Genomic DNA, 19862 nt, shown 5'->3' with positions numbered 1-19862 from the left:
AGAATGCGAGAATTTTTTTGCAAATTATATAACTGATAAGAGATTTAAATCTAGAACATTTAAATAACTCATAATCCAAGAATAAAAAAGACAAACAACCCAATTAAAAGTTGGCAAAGGGGTTGAACAGACTTTTCTCTGAAGAAGATATACAAATGGCCAATAAGCAGACGAAAAGATGCTTGACATCATTAAGGGAAATGCAAATCAAAATCACAATTAGATACCACTTCACACCTACAAGGATGCTTACAATCAAAAAGACAGACAATAACAAGTATTAGTGAATATGTGGAGAGATTGGAACCCTCATACATTGCCAGTGGGAATGGAAAAATTGCGCAGCCACTTTGGAAAACAATTTAACAGTTCCTCAAACTATTAAATATAGAGCTACAATATGACCCAGCAATTTCACCGCTAGGTATATTCTCAAGAAAAATGTCCATCTACCCAAAACTTGTACATGAATGTTCACAGCAATGTTATTCATAATAGCCAAAAAAGTAGAAACAACCCAAATGTCCATCAACTGATGAATGGATAAGTAAAATGTGGTATAGTCATACAATGGAATATAATTTGTCCATAAAAGGGAATGAAGTACTAAAACGTGGTTAAACCTTGAAATTACTATGCTAAGTGAAAGAAGTCATGAAAGACTGTGTATTGAAATATTGTATGATTCCATTTATATAAAATGTCCAGAATGGGCAAATCTTAAAGACAGAAAGAAGGTTGGTGGTTGACTAGGTCAGGGGAGGGGATGGATGGGAGTGACTAATGGGTGCAGGGGTCCTCTTGGGGGTGATGGAAATGTTCTAAAGCTAGATTGCAGTGATGGTTGCACACTCTGTTAATATACTACAAATCACCAAACCACTTTACACAGGGGAATTTAATGGTATATGGATTATATCTCAGAAGATGTTTTTAAATATCACTGCTTCTTATGCAGTAAACTCTGAATATACAGCATTTCTGTATTTCTTTTAGGCTGATTATGTGGTCCCTGTGGAAGATGAAGATGAAAACTATATTCATCCCACAGAAGACAGTTCACTCCCATCTGAAAAAGGCAAGAGTTTGTAGTTTTAAGCACCTGAAAACTTCTGCAGTTGATAGAGGCATACAAGACCATTTGGTAGCGAGCTCTAAGGGGCTCAGAAATGATAGTGCCCAGGCCTCTCTCCTCTGTGGCCGTAGCATTTGCCTTCTTTGGCTAGTGGAACAGAGAGCATAGTGAGCAACCCATCTCTGTGTTTTATAGCCTTTACCCTTCTTTCTCCATCCTCTTCCATGATTTAATACTCTCTTCTCAAGGTATAAAAGCACCTAAGTTCTTCTCTGTAGCTCCTCACTTAGAATGGATTTCTTATAAAGCCTAATACTCACAAAGTCATGAGCCACCATGTTGACCTTACAAATATTGCCCCAGGAACAGTTTCTGCAGAGGACTGAAAAAATGAAAGAGTAAAATATGCTCTATGTTCTAATTCTTTAAAATTGAGTGCTATCTCAGATCCATGAGAAACATTTCATTTGTAAATCCTTCACGAAATAACAAACGCAGTTACAAACAAATTATCTTCAAAAGCCCGTGCCACATAGCCTCAGATGAGGTGTGGAACAGTGTATGATTACTCTGGATATAGTCGCTATGGAAAATATAATCCTGTATAAACGCTGTCTCTTCAAGTAACATTACTCATCTAATAAACTTGACTCCAAAGTAGCAGTACTCGGTTTTTACACTGCCATCACGTCGCAGCCCTCTCCCACGCCCTAAATATCACCGACAGCTTCTAGACCCACCAGAATTTCTGAATTCACCCATCACCATGAAACAATAAATACAAATTAAATGCCCCCACCTCCACCCCCCATAAACCTACAAAATCCAAGAGGAATGATATGTGCTATGTGTGTTACGTGTGGCAGGGAAGGTGGGGCTATTAATCTGGCCCCTCCATTGTTAGTTCAATGCACGTCTCCTGGTAAAAAGACAAACTCTTTCATCTCCTAGACACCCAGTTTGGCAAATGAAATTCCAAGCCAGTATTCACTTTAATTATTAATATATTCATTCTAAAAATGTTTTTTTCTTCTGAGAAGGCTTCTTTTAATGGCTTGTGGGCTTACTAATTGTGTCTCCCATTCTTTGCAGATTCTCTGGTCTGACCCATCATTTCCACAATGCATTTTTCCATAAGTGTGAATCTCCCTCAGTAGACTATCTACTATATATGTATATGTGTGTGTGTAGACTATCTACTATATATGTATATGTGTGTGTGTGTGTGTGTGTGTGTGTGTGTGTGTGTGTGTATATATATATATATATATATATAATTATAATATAGGTGTGATTTTGTGTTTCAGCTCCCATGGTGAATAGATCAACCAAGCCAAATAACTCCTCAAAGCCAGCCTCACCTCCAGGGACAGCTTCAGGTAGAGTGTACACATGATTTGGTGGTTTTGTTTCTGTTTTTTTTATTGTGAAATGATTACATTTGGGGGTTTCATTTTTAATCTGTTCTAAATAAAACAAACAACTCAGAGCAAATATTAAGAAATAATCCCTTGTATTTCCAAATGTCCTAATAAATGGTAACAGAGGCCTTTTCCTCAGGCTCATCCACCGTCTGGGGGCACCTATGTGAGGGGACCCTCGCCCCCATGCCCCTGTGCCTCTATCAGACAAGTCCTTTTTTTCATCCTGCCTCTCTGGGCACTTGGCTGGCTTGCCCTCCTTCTCCCCTCCCCTGACTGAGGACGCCTGCACCGTTCAGCCTCAGCCCTCTGCTCTTCCTTCAGAACGTCGTGCAGTTAAGAGCTTGGGTTATGGGCCAGGCATCCCAGTGCTCCCCATTATCAACTGTATCACTTTGGGTCTGTACTTCACTTCTCCAAGCATCACATTTTCTCATCGGTAAATGGAGATGATAGCCCGTGCCCTGAGATAGGAGAATTCTGAAATTGTGAATGGGAAATTCTTAATGCAGTGCCTGGCACACAGTAGGTGCTCGGTAGAGTAGTATTTTTCACTTCTTTCCGGTTTATCCATTCTTCTGGCTTCACTTCTCTGGTCTAAGCTGATAACTCTCTGGTGTCCAACCTTGACCTTTCTTCCCTTCTGAACACTTTGACCTTCCCACTACCTCAAGCTCAGTGCATCCATCACCCTTACTCTTCGGGCATCCTTATTCCTCTTTACACATCAGCCTCCAGGCTCCATGTCTCAGAGTGCCCATGTTCTGTCCCCATTCTGCTTTGCTTTTTCCTGAATTTGCTGTTCTATTTTAGTTGCCACCACCTGAGCCAGGCTTTCTTTACTTTATCACTTCATACCTTCTCTCTTACAGAGTCCACTAGCCATAATCTTGCCTCTAGGCTCTCTCCTCAGTCACTGAGATGAGCTTCTGACCCCCTCCAAATGTTGCTAGCTTCATTCCATTACAAAGTTAGTTTTTACCATGTCATCCCTACCCAAACCATGAACACTCAGTGGTTCCTAGATGTCTCCTGTAGGGTTTGGCAACCCCCAGACTGAGGCCCACAGTACTGAGTGGCACCCATACCCCAACCCTTTTACAGCACAGAGAGGTGCAGGAGCTTCCTCAACAGCATTCTCTCCTTCTCCTCTCCCCCACCCTGTACCAAACACACACACACACACGCACGCACACCCACACGCACGCACACACACACGCACACACACACACACACTCCTGTCCCAGACCTGAAGGCTGAACACAGAGACTGGGAGACTGACCTCTGCTTTCAGGGACGTGCTCCTTGAGAGAAAATGAAAGAAGAGTATTTTTAAAAATCTTTTCCTAGACTCATTTCCTGTGCAATTGCTCACCCTCTTCACAAGTTCTTATTTTTCCTCCCCCTCGGAATCCACAGGCTCTTTATACTTGGGGACTAGAGGTCAGAGGCATCTTATCCAGCTCATCTTAATTTCTGGGAACAAATGTCAACACACCAACCTAGAACGTCACGGCGAGGTCGCTTTGGTCCCAACTGAAACGGAGACTCCTGACACGTGATAACTCAGAAGGGCTGTTATTACTGGAATAGAGAACCTTTCACTGAAACAGATAAATGAAGGCTTAAACCCTCCTTTAGAGTAATAGTTTAATACTCTCTGGTGCTTACATCTTAAAATGCTCTTCTTGCCTTACACAGATCTCTCCTTCCTAAAACACACCCAATACTCCAATCAGCCTGTCTTTCCCATAAGACTCTCAGCTCCATGTCTTGCTCATAGCGGTGTTTCCAAGGCCTAGACAGGACCTGGCTCAGAGTAGGTGCTGAAATGGTAGATGGGTCAGTTGGTTGAGAGAGCGATTGAGTACCCCAACTCTGGCTGTCTTTAAGGAATCACATGGCCCCATCATGAAGGCATTAGCCCACTGGATTTTTTATTCATTAGTTTTTATATTAACCTAGTATAGCTATATTTTATCACTAGAGGCATCAGATGAAGAAATCAAACCTGAACAAGAAAATAATTTCCTGGTTAAATGATTATTGGATATAGACAGGAGGAAGTTCAGGAGGAGGAAGGAAGTGAGATAACTTGAGCGGGGTGGGGGTGGGGCGGGGGCGGGGTGTGGGTAGGGAACAAACCTGCGCAGTTAGAGCGAGTTTCTGAGTGTGCAAACAGTACAGTTTTCAGAGATGATTTTTATAAAAGGGATAATCAGACTACTTGCCTGTGTCTTTAAATAACAGATCATTGTCTTTAAAGGCTTCAGAAAGTTCCCTGATAGGCATCATGAAAGTGCTAAGGTTTCAGGGTTTCTGTTAAAGTCCCACGCCACGACACTTGCCTCTGGTTAATGTTGCTTTTGGCTCTTTGATGGCTAATAAGGTGCTGGCCGCAGATTACATAGCGAATTAGGTGCAGAGGTAGGCTATCCCTCTCCTTCATGTTCCATACTGGGAAGTACAGTAGCAGGAGTTAGCACAGACCCCAAAGCCAGAGGGTCCAAGTCTTCACTCACTAGGTGCCCGACTTTGAGCAAGCTAAGTAATCCCTCTGTTTCTTAGTTTCCTCTCCTAAAAAAAATGAAGGGGAAAATGGCACCTATCCCTAGGGGTATTGTGAGAATTACATGAGTAAAAAGATACGAATCACACTCATAAAATGATAGCTCTTTGTGATTTATTATTGTTATTGTTCAGAACCCCTTGTTTAACCTGCCTTGATTCATGACCAGTCTGGCACATCACCCGGTACACACCTCAGAGAAGTGTTTCTTCCTTTCCATATAAAGTTTTACTCTGAATTTCGGGGGTTTCCAACCTCAGTACAGTTGGTGTTTGGGGCTAGGTGATTTTTGTTGGAGCTGGCCTGTGCATCACAGGCTGTTTAGCAGCATCCCTGACCTCTGTCCACGAGATACCACCAGCACCCCCTTCCCCAGCAGTGATAGGCAAAGATTTCTCCAGTCATTGCAGAAAGTCCCTGGGGGAGGGGGACAAAATCACTCCCAGTTAAGAAGCACTGGTCTAAACAAACTGAAAGATTGAAGTACATTGCGATTTATCTCTCAATGAGCATTTAGAAGAAGGCAGCGCAACCTCTGGCTAATTTGTAGCTTTTGTCAGAAAAGGGTAGACAGAGCATGTATTTCTGAGCTTGCTCTAAGTAAACAGCATTTTTAAAGTATTCTATCTCTTTATTTCTTAAAATAGGGGAGGAGTTTAGGAATTTACAATGCCCTGCTAATATGCAAGCAGAATTTTACCCATAGCCCAAATTATTCTTAAGTTGTTAAATTAAATCTCTTTTATGTATTTTGTAGGAGTTCATATAGTACCTGAGAGTAAGGGATGCTTGGGCTAGTATGCAAGCCCCACTAGTGATAATAGGGTGTCTATAAAGCTAAAAGAGAGTTAAATCCCAAGGGCTTACAATACCAACACTGAGATCATTAAGAATAAGGAAACCTACCACCACTGTATGCAAAACTGAAAAGAGGATGATGTATAAAATATACGTGGTAGAAGGAAAAACTAAGGGGAAATTGTTTTCCAAGTTAGGAAACTTCAGTAAGCACCAGCTTGTGCAAGGCCCGTGCTGTTAAATCAAACCTTAACATAACTTTTTGCTCCCTATGATTTAAACAAAGATGATTTTTCTCTTTTATTAGTATGCTTTTGGACACATCTCCCTCTATTGCATCCCCAGTTTCTCCCTTGGAGCTTTCCAACCAAGAATTCGGCTTGGCCAGGAAGCAGGGATCCTGGCAATGAGAAGGGTACAGTGTTGTCCTACCCCAGCCATGCCCCGGGGTCTGACTTCAGCCAGGGCGGCAGAGAGGGTCACTGGCCTACGAGGAGTAACTCTCCATCCTCCCATGGGCATTCACAAAAGCAGCCCTCTGTTTCACTAACCTTTCCCCACATAAGGGAGAAGCAGCAAGTGAATCTGACATGCCAAATCATGCCCCAGAGTAACATTATGAGATATTGGCTAGAGAGGACACTGCCTGCCTAGGCTTTCAACTTGAATGGCCTTGGTTTCCAACCCTGGCCCTGCCCGTTAACCCCTCTGAGCCTCTGTTTGCTCCCCTTGATGTTATGTGAGGCTTAGAAGTGGCACATATGAAGTGCCCGGCACCTAGAGATACTGCCGTGGTAGATAACAAGATGAGAAAATGAAAATAGCAATAATCATATTTACTGAGATCCTTTATGAGCTATAACTTATGTATCATAAAACTCACTCATTTTACATGTATAATTCAATGTTTTTTGTAAATCATTACATTTATAAAGTAACCAGCACTACAATCCAGTTTCAGAAACTTTCTGTGCCTACCCCAACTCCAAAAGAGCCACTATGCTCATTTGTGGTCAATGCTCTTCCCATCCTCAGCCCTGGGTAACCCTGATCTGCTTTCTGTTGCTATAGAGCTGCCTTTTCCAAACATTCATCTAGATGGAGTCATATAATACACAGTCTTTTCCATCTCACTCCTTTCACTTAGCATAACATTTTTGACCCTCAAAACTTTCAGTCCCTTTCCAGCAATATTATTTTATATTCGGCTAATTCTTTACATGTTCAAAGTTACCTTATTACCTAACCACAGTAACTCTGTGTTAGATAAAGTAGCTAGTGGCATCCCCATCTCACAGAGGGGGAAACTGAAGCACAGTGGCTCGTAAGAGGTCACACAGCCAGTTTGGTGGCAGAGAAATAACTGGAACCCTGTCTTCCTGATGCAAAACCAGAGCTTGTACTGGACTCCACCACCACAGAGGACAGCCAGCATGCCCCTCCCTCTCCTCTGATTGCAGAAGTTATTTTCAAGGAGGGAAGGCGAAAGGAAGACGTTGGCCAACTGTTTGCAGATATGAAGGAAAGGGAAGCTTAGTAAAGAAGCCAGGCAGTAGATATGACAACAATAACATGCTCAGGCCAAGCGAACCCTTGGTGAAAAGAGAGGGGACCCCTGGGAGGAAGTTCTGACTTAGACCTTCTTTCTGCTTCCTTATTTTTCAGACGAGGGAACTTTTTTCTCTTCCCCAAAACTTTCTATCAACATCTATGAGTAGCCAAGTGTATTTTCACAATGTGAATCTTAAGTATTGAGAATGCGAAGAACAATATCAACTTGATACCCTTGCTAATAAAACACAGTTAGACTCATACTACTACACATTCAGATGACATTTCAGTTTATGGTCGGAGGAAATGTTAAAAATTCCATATGGGGCTTCCCTGGTGGCGCAGTGGTTGAGAGTCCTCCTGCCGATGCAGGGGACATGGGTTCGTGCCCCGGTCCGGGAAGATCCCACATGCCGCGGAGCGGCTGGGCCCGTGAGCCATGGCCGCTGAGCCTGCGCATCCGGAGCCTGTGCTCCGCAACGGGAGAGGCCACAACGGTGAGAGGCCCGCGTACTGCAAAAAAAAAAAATTCCATATGTAGTCTCTTTCTCAAAATGTTTTTAAAAATCCCATCCGGGTCAGCTTACATCTAAGTAAGGGTTACATGGGAGGGGCCGTTCCTTCACCAGATGCCACTGGTGAGTGCTTATGGAAATTAGCCCTATGTAAGGACTATGTGTAGAAAGAGTAAACGGGCTCTGAGTGAAGGCCTCTCTCTAGTCAAGTACATGAGAATGAACTTTATGATCTCTGTGTTTAGTACTTTTCGAGGACTTTTTCCCTTTTTTTGTGTTTGGAATAGGTGGTCCTGTCAGATGAGGTGGCATGGGGGTGCATGTGTCTTCTCTTGTTATAAATTCTGAGAGGGCAGAAGCCTATGTCTACTTCTTCAGCTCTTCCACAGCCCCTAACACAGTGCCTCCAAGGGCTTTACACATACCAGGTTCTCAATAATTCTTGGTAATAGATTATTACCTCAGTGTTTACTTATGTGTGCTTTATCTTGCAAACTCAAATACATACTGTAGGCAAGTCCAACCTATATGTACAGAGTATCCCCTTTAAGTCCATTAGGAATTGTGGACTTATAAATGTAGTAAGTTCTTAATTAAAACATTTATTCAGTTCAATTTAATTCAGTAGAGAGCCTTTATCTCACTGAGCAGTAATGTCCAGGCAGGCGGTATCAGCCTGAGAGGAGGCAGCTGGGACGCACTGAGGGGAGCTGGCTTAGCTCTGGTCTCTCCACATCCAGGCCTGCTGCCTATCTCAGCAGTGAATCTCTGCCTGTCTCTCACCTTCTTCCCTCATAACGATGCTCTGGCTTCTATCTTCAGGTAGAGGGAGGGGAAATGGGCGCGGGGGACAAGGGCCTCTGGGTCCCTTCTGTGACTTCAGAAGATGAGATTTGGGTAATAGCTTGCTGCTTCTCTCCATTTGTTTATTTCTGCAATGAGCAAAGGCCCTAAGAACTCAGAGATGAATGAATGAATGAGTGTTCTCCAAATGTGAGGTTAGGTTTGTGTACTGTGTAAATGTGGTTAGGAATGAGCAGTGTCTATAGGTGTGATCAGGAGTGGTGGGTCTGTGCCCCTCTGTCTCTAGGCACTGCTGTTGTGCACATTTGTGCAGTGCATATAGATACAAGTGTGAGAGCTCTTAGCTCCCTTCCATAGGAACCCTTGTGAGCTCTTTTTGAGCCCACAGAATCAGGGGCTCTGAACTTGTCCCATGGGGGAAATGAGAAGGTCATTTCGCAATGTTTAGATGGAGTTCCTAATTAACATCCTAGTTCTGAGCTTATAAATTGGCATTTATAAAATGTTTCATCACTTTTGCCTATAGGTTTTCCCCCAAAACTTCAATGTAACTACTTATATATGCTTAGCTGAAAGTAAGAAAAAATGTGCATGTATTTCTGAGCCTGCCAGCAAGGCCAGCTCACTGTGACTATCAGCCCTCAGTTCAGGGCTAGAGACTGACCTGTGTATATGTCTGTGCAGATCGAAAGAGCGGGGCCTGGGACTCTAAGTCAACCTCTTCACCTGCTGCACCATCCCCACTGCCCAGGGCTGGGTAAGTTCCTGTTGCAGAGAAGCAACTCTGTGAATTCAGTGTATGGTCTCCATCACTGCTGTGAGCAGAGCTGCCTGGAATCCACACAGGAGTCCTGCCTGAGAATCTGGGGGCCAGAGGGGGGTGTTTTTCTGCTGTTTCCATTCAGAAGAGCATACCTGCCCAAGCTCATATGCAGGTGCACCTAACATTACAATAGGTGTGTTCCTGAAGAGTGTGGAAATGAAACCCTATTGCCCTGGTATTCTCCACACCCATGCATGCTTCAAGTTGGACTAGGGGTGTCCCTGCTGACATCAAAAACTAGTAGTCTTTCCTCCCATAAACTTCTAGCTAAATCTTGAGCTCATTGACTTGTGTTCCACAAGACACAAGCTCCAGCACCTGAATAATTTTAAGACCCACTAGCAGGTTTCATTCCTACTTTCTACTCTTCGGTTTCTCTTCCAAGTAGTTAGTGATCTGCAAACAAATGTGTACACAGAGCAGCATGCACTGGGTGTTCAACCAAAGCAACACTGCCAAGGTTCCTTTCAAAAGGGAGATGAGAGAGGCATTCTTTCTCATTGAACTTAGAAGAGCTTTGTAAGATATTGGGTGAATGTAACGTATTAATATTACAAACAGTGACCCCATAATTTCATATTGGCTCAATAGGTTATTTTAAAAGCACATTTAAATCTGTCCAAAGCAAGCCTGCGTGGTTATAGCCTTAATTCTGCCTCTGAGTAAAGCAAAGAAATTCTCCATTTCAGGGGTTTATTAAACAAAACTCTGCACACTTCTCTCTTGGCTTAGGTTTATCACTTCAGGCAAGTTACTTAGTCTCCTAACCTCTAAAATGTAATAAAAACACCCATTTAAAAAGGACAGTGTGAGGTTTAAAAAATATGTGAAGAGCCTAACCCAGTGTCAGGCGTCTTAGAGGCACTTGGGAATTGTTAGTATTCTTCCCCCAATCTTCCAGCTCTCAGCCAAAACAAAGTGAGAGATAGAGAGAAAGCCAGTATTCAAAATAAACACAGAAGAGAATTATAAAGCCTTAGCAATATTAGAGTCCAATCTCTACTGAACTAAGACAAACGTTAGGTCAGGCAAGCACCTTCGGGACCAGAGATCAGAGTGGGTTTCAAACTTGTGTTGTGCTGGTCTTGGGTTTATCTGTTTGGAATGAAATTCTAGGCAGACGTCTAGCAGAGAAGAGTCACCTGAAGCAGGGGGAACATTGGCTTGGGGAGGTGCTGGCTACAAATGTACCTGCTTGGCCACCCTCATGTCTCCACCCTCCTTCCCAAGACAGTAGCCCTGGGGTGCTGTTGGGGGAAGGGACGGCTCTACATACACACTTTGCAAACGCTGATTCTGGTCCTCATTTTACAGATGAAGAAACTAAAGTTCAGACTGGCCCTCACAGCTGAGAGAAACAGGCCTGAGGTCTCAGAGTAATCAGTAGCAGAACTGGAACAAGAGCTCAGTTATCCTGATTCCCTGGCAACTGGTCCTCCTGTTTATCCCCATTAACCCCTTTGCCATCTGTCAGCAGACCCTATCTGAGGCTATGAAGGATCGTGGCTAAATTCTGCTTTCATCCCTCTCTTCCCTCCAAGGATAGTCTTCCTACACACCTGTATCACTTTCACTATTCTAGTTTAAATCTGAGAGTAAAATCAGCTCCTCTTTATCTTTGTTGTGTTTTAACAAAGCCAATCTCTTTTCATCCCCCAGGAAAAAAACAGCTACGCCACTGAAGACGGTGAGTTAATTCTGCTTTTAAATGTGCTTCATGTTTCCCGCAATGTTTATTCTTGTCCACTTATTTAAAGTTGACGATGCTTCCCGCTAAGGTGAACACAGCAATCATGTTGCTGCCCAGACAGTCCAAGAGAAACTTGGAATCCTCACTTGGGTAGGGAAGATGCTGCATGGGAGGGTCACATCCTCCCTGAACCCGGTGGCTTCACTGAATATGAACGGCCGATCAGCGGTCAGGCTCCCTGCGTCCCAAGACCTTTGTCTTCCCCTGTGTCTGCTTCCCACCCGCTGGCCTGGGAACTAATGACTGACAACTGCATATCAGGCACAAAGGCCTGAGTACACTCAACTTCTGGGCAGAACGTGGGGAACCTGGGCCAGCCCACTATTCGAGGAAGCCCACCTTGACCTGGTATCTATACTGTAGCCTGACATTTACAGTCCCTTACAAACACCAAGACGGTGGGGCCCTGAGACCAAAGCCGGATGCCAGATTTCCACTGCATAAGCGCTACTGCCCAGCAGCTGCTGGGGGTCATGGTATCCACCAACCCTGTTGACAGAGTGGGGAGGCCAGGATGACACTGCTCCTTCCCCGACACACTTCCAGTCCATTGTCACTTAATGCAAAAGTGGGCCGGGGGACTGTGTGTTTTTAATTGTTGGTCTTGTGACTGAAAGAAAAGCTATGCATCAAAGAAATGTTCTCCCCCAGTATTTATTTTAATAATATTGCTTTGACTTTTATTTCCATATACCACTGTATTGAAGATCCTTGCCTTTCTTTTTTTTTAAAATAGACTCCAGTTGTCTCTCAACAGAATGCCTCAAGTGTTTGTGAAGGTAAGCCTATGTTACCTTGACAGATGAGCGTGTCCTCTGAAAGTTATTTTGATTAAGGATTTGTATACAAATGTATTTCTAAATTTCTTTAATTATTCATAAGGCAACTGTGAACATAAAACTCGATTTTCTAAACAGAACAGTCTTTACTTTGCCATGAGTAGTGAGTAGCAAAGCTGATTAGGACCTGCGCTTGCCAGGCTGCACCTTTGGGGCAGGCCACAGTCTACATGCCCAAAACCTGCCTGTTTGTAGTCAGATATGACTTGCCAGAAACAGTGCCACAGTGTTACATAGGTGTGAAGACTTATTCAGAGCCAGTCACGTATCTTAGAATTAATGGCTAAGGTAATGAATTTTTAAAAACCTGTTTGTTCGAACAAGTTCTTGTGCTAAGTTTTCAAAATAATGTTTCCTGAGTTCAAACATCTATCTTAGTACATCTTCAATGCTTCCCTTCCTTTGTTTTATCATAACCTAAAACCCTTATGTATACTTTTTATTAGAACTTTTCCATTAAAAAAATATTTGTATTTGAAAAATACTGGGGGAAAAAAAACAGAAAGAAGAAGAATCATCCATAATCTCAACACTTAAAACACTATATAGAAATTAAAATCCTGCACCCGTCTAATTCCAATCTTGAAGGTACCCAATGTTAAAAGCTCACCATTTCCTGAGTGAATGTGGGCACACCTGGTCTCACAATGGACAGTAGACATTTTCTGAATGTGCATTACAACTCACCTGTCTGCTTTGACTGCTCTGTTGAGTTTTTTACATCATTTCCCACATCTTTCTCCCAGGCTGTTCCTGAGGTATCGCTCCCTTCCTGTGTCTTGCTTTCTTCTGCCTTTCCTGATGCTTTTGCCTTGCTGTCCTTCCATTCCTTACAGTCTTCCATGCCTGCTGAGCAGGGAGCTTGGAGTGATAATGGAGCATTAGGGTGAGCCTCTGTAGGAAGTAAGTACAACCCTGTGCAAATTTCATGGCTTCAGAAGCTTCTGAAAACCATCAGAGAACAGGCTCTTGGCATGTCCCATGCGGCTTGGGTGTCCTCATTCCCAAAGGGCTCCCAGTGCAGGAGCGTGGTCTCTCATTTCAAGAGTAGAGGCAATGGCCATCCAAACCCAAAGCGGGTGAGCGGCCTCTTCTGACCTAGGAAGGAAGCCTCCTGGAGGACGGGGGCAAAAGCAGGGGTGGTCAAAGCTCATCAGGCCGTGGGGAACCAAAGTGTTCATTGTTTCTCCTGAAATTACCATGTTGTAAAGTCATGAACAAAACATCTCACGTGGCACCTCGAAGTAACTTGCCACAAACTTGAAACAATCTTCAGAGATTCAAAGCTTCTGAATTTCTCTGCACCTCAAGAAACCCTGAAGTCTATCATCATTTATTTGAGCCTTTGAGTTCTTACTGCTTTTATTTATTTTGGGATCCTCTAGTGGGAGATCAGTAGTTCTCAAACTTTCTTCCATGCAGGAGACAGACCTTTGGACACACCCAGACTTTAACACACCCTAGACGAAATTCGAGGGAGAATAAAGCATTACAATAATTTATAATCACTTTTATTAGTGGTTCAGCAATAAATGTTCTTCACCATAAACTTCTTAGATTTCAGGTTATGCACATTTCCCTGTGAACTAATTATAACTCCACCCCTTCCTCTCTCACTCAGGAAAAGAGTGAAATGCAAGTGAGATTTAACGTTGTTATAGGGATAACCTTGAATTTGCTCAATTCAATTTCCAAAAAAGTAGATCATTCGCAAACGCTGATATTTTGCCTCTTATCAGTAAGAAATTACTTATACCATGTCTTATGACTAATGAAGACACACCAGGGTGTTGTAACACCTATGTGGAGGCCACATAGGAATCAGGGGTGGCTAAAGCTTGCCCATCTTCTGGCTTTTACTTGTAATCACACACCTAAAGGTCCAGATTCCACAGGTTCAGTCCCCATGTATTTGTACATTGCCAAGAGGTGAATGCAGAGGTGGTAAAGTGTGCTTGTAACACCGCTGAGTAGGAGTCCTGGTCTTAATAGCTCAGACACACCACCACACTGACAGGTGCACAAAGGGATGACATCCTGGTGAAAGACATGCTCATGGGAAGACATGTGACCAAATCTGGTTCCTCTTGGTTGATGTTTCTGGGTTTGGGCATGGGGACAGACATTTCACCCTAATCCTACTATGATAATTTTCTTAATGCAGAAAAACCTATACCTGCTGAACGCCACCGAGGGTCTAGTCACAGACAAGAAAATATGCAGTCACAAGTTTTTCCTCCTCCTCCCCAGAAGTAAGAATTCTTTCCTTTAAACTAAGTTTTCTTGGGGCTTCCCTGGCAGTCCAGTGGTTAGGACTCCACGTTTCCATTACAGGGACCACGGGTTCAATCCCTGGTCGGGGAACTAAGATCCCACATGCCGTGCGGTGTGGCCAAAAAAGTTAAAGTTTCCTTAACACCTGCATTGTTATACTGCACAGAAACACTGGCTTGTTGTGATTGGTAAAGATTTAATATTTCACTGCTTCGCAATTAAATTTAAAAAGGTGTTAAGTAGGTAACAACTTTAAAAAAAACTGCTTAGAATTACAGAGACTGAACTAATATTTGGGTTAATTATTGGACTTCACTAAAAAATAACACTAGTCGGGCTTCCCTGGTGGCGCAGTGGTTGAGAGTCCGCCTGCTGATGCAGGGGACACGGGTTCGTGCCCCGGTCCGGGAGGATCCCACATGCCGCGGAGCGGCTGGGCCCGTGAGCCGTGGCCGCTGAGCCTGCGCGTCTGGAGCCTGTGCTCCGTAACGGGAGAGGCCACAACAGTGAGAGGCCTGAGTACCGCAAAAAATAATAAAAAAAAAAAAAAAAAAAAAAAATAACACTAGTCAAGTCTCCTCTTTTTATAAAATTAAAGGGAACAATTTTACTTATCCTGAAGGTTTTGGTGCCTCTCCTATCTTTAGATATGTTTTATTGGCCATTCCTGTTGATCCTTTGTGATGTACCTGTTCTGAGTATCTTCAGTGCAAGCAAAAAGTCAAACTTATTCATCTTGTGCTTTGCCCTCTAATTAATCTGAAATTCTTCCTTTCAGACCGGTTCATCAAAAACCCATACCTCTGCCAAGTAAGTACAATGAAGGCACGGAGAGCAATATCAGGTATCGGCTAAGGCTGGCTCTTCACGTCTGAGCCACCTGGGGGTCCAGGGCAACACTGCCTCTTCCAGCTGGAGTATCTTAGTATCCTCTCTAGCTTGTTTCCTCATCCGTAAAACGGGGCCAAGAATATTTATTTCATGGAGCTGTTCTGAAAAGTAAATAGATTTGAGATCATTTTTACTTTTTTAGTTTTGATTGAATATTTTACTGGTCATACTGGTCACCTTTTATTTATTTAATTTTTTTCACAACAACAATACAACTATTTTCAAAATAAGATGATTAAGTAAAACAACATATTGTGCTTGGTACATAGAAGGTCCTCAGTAAATGATAGCTATTTAAATTGAATCTAAAATACATTTTAACGATCGTAAAATGTATCTACAGAGGGCGCCCTGAAAAGAAGATCTGGCAGATATCTGGAAAATTTTCCCTAGGCTAATAATACAATACCCTAAAAATATATGAAGTCAGACTCACAGAACACAGCTGCCCAAACCTTGATTTACTTTCTACTCAATGTAGGAAAAAAATGAAAACACAAAATAAAACCCTCCTGTACATGGATAAGTTGGAAAATATTCCAAAGTAATCAAGATTCAATAAATTTAAATAAAGAGAATAATTATTATATACAAAAAGTATGTGTGTTTATATAAACATAAATCTGTTTCTTAGGCTTTAATTGGATTTTTGATTCATCTTAAATAAAAGAAACAAACTTTTCTAAAATTCTGAACACAAAGTGAAATGGTATAGCTATAGAAATTTTATTGTATTTTTACTACGTAAAGCTTTATTATACCCTTTATTGTTTTTCAACCCAAGTCATTCTTTCAATTGACAAATACTTATTGACTGTCTGCCATGTGCCAGGCAATATTTTAGACCCAGAGGATACAGCAGTGAATAAAACAGAGTCCCTTCCTTTATGGAGCTTCTTTTCTACTAGAGGAGAAATAAACAACTAGATAAGCCATACAATATCAGGCAAATGTTAAAGTGATATAAAGAAAAATAAAGCAAGGTGGCAGTGGGTGGGCACAGAGAGGAATGGAGACAGTTGAGGGCTGCTGTGGTCAGGGAAGACGTCACCTGTAAAATGGGGTCTGATAGCTCCTCCCATAAAGGGCGGAAGTGAAGGCAAAGTGAGCTAAGATGTGAGAAACAGGACAGGGCTGGCACATATTCAGGGATCAGAAAATGTCAGCCTTGAACCCCCCCAACTGCCCAAACTGTGGAAACCACCAACCTCCTTGTACTATGTACTTTAGAAGAGCGCGACCTCCCACCCTATTTTTGCTGCTCCCACCCGGGAATACTGTCCCCACCTGTCAGAACACAGCCTTCCTTCATACTCAGCCCTCCTGGGGCTGCCAAGCCGTCACTGCTCCCTCCTGTTAACAATGGTGGCTGTCACCTTTGAACGTCCAGGGCACTTTTATCTGAAGCAGTTGGTTCATCTAAGCCTGTTTCTCTTGTAGACTTCCCCTCCTAAGAAAGGACAACTCTAGTTGCTCTGGTCAAAAACCTTAGAGTCACCCATGACTCCTCACTTGCTTTCTTTTTTTTTTTTTTATAAATGTATTTATTTATTTTTGGCTGCATTGGGTCTTTGTTGCTGCGTGTGGGCTTTCTCTAGTTGCGGCGAGCGGGGGCTACTCTTCGTTGCGGTGCATGGGCTTCTCATTGCGGTGGCTTCTTTTGTTGCGGAGCATGGGCTCTAGGCACGCAGGCTTCAGTAGTTGTGGCACGCGGGCTCAGTAGTTGTGGCTCACGGGCTTATTTGCTCTGTGGCATGTGGGATCTTCCTGGACCAGGGCTTGAACCCGTGTCCCCTGCATCGGCAGGCAGATTCTTAACCACTGCGCCACCGGGGATGTCCCTTCACTTGCTTTCTTCACACCTTCCAGCTGTTCCTTCAAAATACATTTGGAATCCAGTCACTCTCGCTAATTCTGCTGATGCCATCTGTTGCAAGCCACCATCACCTCCTGCCTGGGCTTGCAAGACTCAACTGACCTCCTCTCTCTGCTCTTGCCCCCTTCTATCTATTTCCAGCCGTGGAGTCAGAGTGACCTTGTTAAAAGACAGGCAAATCACACTATTCTGTTCAAAACCCTCCAAAAGCTTCCCATACCATGCTTGTTAAAGCTCAAGTCATGCTAAGTGTCCACTGGGTCCCACAAACCTGGTCCCTTCACCACCTCCTGTATGACTTCATCCCTTATTCTTTACCCCTTTTCTCACTGCAGTCCAGGCACAGTGGCCCCCTCTCTATTCCTCAAATATGCCAGGCCCTAGCATTCACTGTTCCCTACACCTGCAACATTGTTTCCTAAGATATCCACAGGCCTCCTCCCACTCCACCTACAGATCTTACCCAAGTGTCACCTCAGTGAGGCTCTCCCTGACCAGCCTATTTAAACATACTACTTATCCGAAGCTATTCCCCACCCACTTCCCTGCCTACTTTTCTTCATAGCACTTACGACTTTGTAATATTGTATATATATTTACTTATGTCTTTATTGCCTATCTCACTCTGTTAAAATTTAAGCTCCAAGAGGGAGGGGCATTTTGCTGTTTTGTTGACTGCTGTATATTCCCAAAGCCTTGACCCATGGCAGGTACACAATAAAGAATGAATGAGTGAGTAGATGAATGAATGAATGAATACAGCTAAGTATTTTCTCCATTTCATGTGTCTCCATGTCTCCGCATTTAGATGGTAAACTCCTTGAGGGAGTTTATGCCTTAGGGCAGAAATTCTCAATCATTTTGACCTCAGGACCATTCTAACACTCTTAAGATCATTGCAGACCCAAAGAACTATGGTTTATTGTTTCTTTCTAATGATATTTAATGTATTAGTTAGAAGACATTTAAAACATTTATGAATCCATTTTTAAAATATTAAACTCATTACATGTTAACAACATATTTTTATGAAAAAAATATATTTTCCAAACAAAAGAAAATTAGGGGGAAAAGTGGCATTGTTTTACATTTTCAAAATCTCTTTAATGTCTGAAATAACAGAGGCAGCTGAATTCTCATATCTGCATCTACATTCAATCTGTTACAATATGTTTTACTGGTCGAAGTATATGAGGAAAATTGGGCTTCACAGAGATATGTATTTGGAAAAAACCTCGCAAACGCCCTGAAAGAATCTTGGGGATTCCCAGGGTCCTCAGACCTCACTTCGAGAAGCACAACTCTTAAGGATTTTTTGGTGTATGTATAGGCAGGGTAACTGCTCAAGATATAATGGGATCCACTGATTTTTCAAATCCCTTTCAGGATTTCCAGAAGGGGGAAGCCCAACTGTGGATGGCCCATTACCCAGCTTTTCATCTAATTCCAATTTGTCAGAACAGGTATGAAATGAACTCGTTATCAGTAAACTGCAGGAAAGGGCATGACTTCTTATAAGAGAGACTTTGGAGTGAAGCTTGGGAACAGATTCTATTTTCAGTGAGCCTGTGAGTTGTCATTTGCTGATGGGTACAGAATACATTTTTTCCCCAACTGTTAAGACTTTGCTCCATTTATACTAATTTGTATTCTGGATGCCATAAATAACAATTGGTGTTTCTTCAAAACTAGCAAAGAAGTGTGTTGTTTTTATTGTTCTTCCTCTCACATAGATTCTATTTAAACTATGTAATTTTTTCAGAATAGATCTGTGGAGGCATATGATATTAAAACACATAAAATAGCATAGTTTAAAAAAAGACAGAAAGGACTCGGTGTGCCCTTGGGCAAGTCTCTAAGCTTTCTCAAATGTAAAATAGGGATGATAGCATGTATTCGTCTTGCCTTCAAAGTTGTTACAAGAATCAAATAAGATATTTGTAAAAACACTTCGGAAATTATAAAACGCTCCACAAAGCAACAGTAAGATCATAACAGAAAGGGAGATGATAACTTATTTAGGAGAAAGGAATAAATGGTTCAGGAATCTAGCAGGATTAGGTCTCAAGTTCAAATAATAAGTCTACCCCCTACAGCCAAATTGGGGAAAAGTCAATTATAATCCTTGTGGTTGATCAAAAGAAGCATAAAACTCATTTTCAGATTACTGGCCCAAATGTACTTAGGCCTTTCTGGTAATGCAAAATGGGACTTTGTTTCTAGTGCACAGAAGGTTCAGTGTCATTGAAGGGCCATCTCATGCTTAATAATGCCCTCTCACTCACAGGAAGCTGACGTTCACTGTAAACCATGGTACGCTGGTGCCTGCGATCGAAAGTCGGCCGAAGAGGCATTATACAGATCAAACAAGGTCTGACCATTTTAAAATCTCATGTTGTGCCCTCAGCCTATATCGGCACAGTTGTCATCCCGATAATATGCTAATTAAGTAATTGCAACAATTATGGATGCAGGGATCTTTCTCTTTATTACTCAAGAGGAACTGTCATCCCCTCCTCTCTTTGAAGTACCTCCCTCTTTCTTTGTTCCTCTATCTTATTGCTGCTTATCCTTTCATCTATACATGGATCCATAGGCTCCACTGCTCTCCAAATAGTGGAAGAGAAGAAAGCTCTGGAGGGGATCTCTGTAAGGCTTGGTGCTACATGAGATCCC

At 42.6% G+C, this 19862-nt stretch overlaps 2 protein-coding genes across 6 annotated transcripts in view; one reads left to right on the top strand and one right to left on the bottom strand.

Moving 5' to 3' along the window:
• The window catches only part of BLNK (B cell linker), an 81377-nt gene that overhangs the window by 49541 nt on the left and 11974 nt on the right, over nt 1-19862 (top strand). For all 5 annotated transcript variants that reach the window (XM_029245502.1, XM_029245505.1, XM_029245504.1 and 2 more), the window contains 9 exons: nt 997-1078; nt 2383-2454; nt 9418-9490; nt 11216-11243; nt 12043-12085; nt 14310-14397; nt 15198-15229; nt 18573-18649; nt 19474-19557. In XM_029245502.1, coding sequence (XP_029101335.1) covers nt 997-1078; nt 2383-2454; nt 9418-9490; nt 11216-11243; nt 12043-12085; nt 14310-14397; nt 15198-15229; nt 18573-18649; nt 19474-19557 — 579 coding nt within the window. The remainder of the gene's footprint in view (nt 1-996; nt 1079-2382; nt 2455-9417; nt 9491-11215; nt 11244-12042; nt 12086-14309; nt 14398-15197; nt 15230-18572; nt 18650-19473; nt 19558-19862) is intronic.
• Nucleotides 12119-19862, bottom strand: part of ZNF518A (zinc finger protein 518A) — a 53547-nt gene continuing 45803 nt past the window's right edge. Inside the window, exons 6-7 of the transcript XR_003797053.1 lie at nt 15221-15411; nt 12119-13605 (exon numbers count right to left, since the gene is read on the bottom strand). The gene's annotated coding sequence lies outside the window, so the exon portion shown is untranslated. The remainder of the gene's footprint in view (nt 13606-15220; nt 15412-19862) is intronic.

Source organism: Monodon monoceros, unplaced genomic scaffold (genome assembly GCF_005190385.1).
Source record: "Monodon monoceros isolate NGI ecotype Baffin Bay Population unplaced genomic scaffold, NGI_Narwhal_1 Super_Scaffold_4, whole genome shotgun sequence".
In the NCBI taxonomy this organism is placed as follows: domain Eukaryota; kingdom Metazoa; phylum Chordata; class Mammalia; order Artiodactyla; family Monodontidae; genus Monodon; species Monodon monoceros.
The sequence above is the reverse complement of the archived record's forward strand: the minus strand, read 5'-3'. Positions and strand labels throughout refer to the sequence as shown.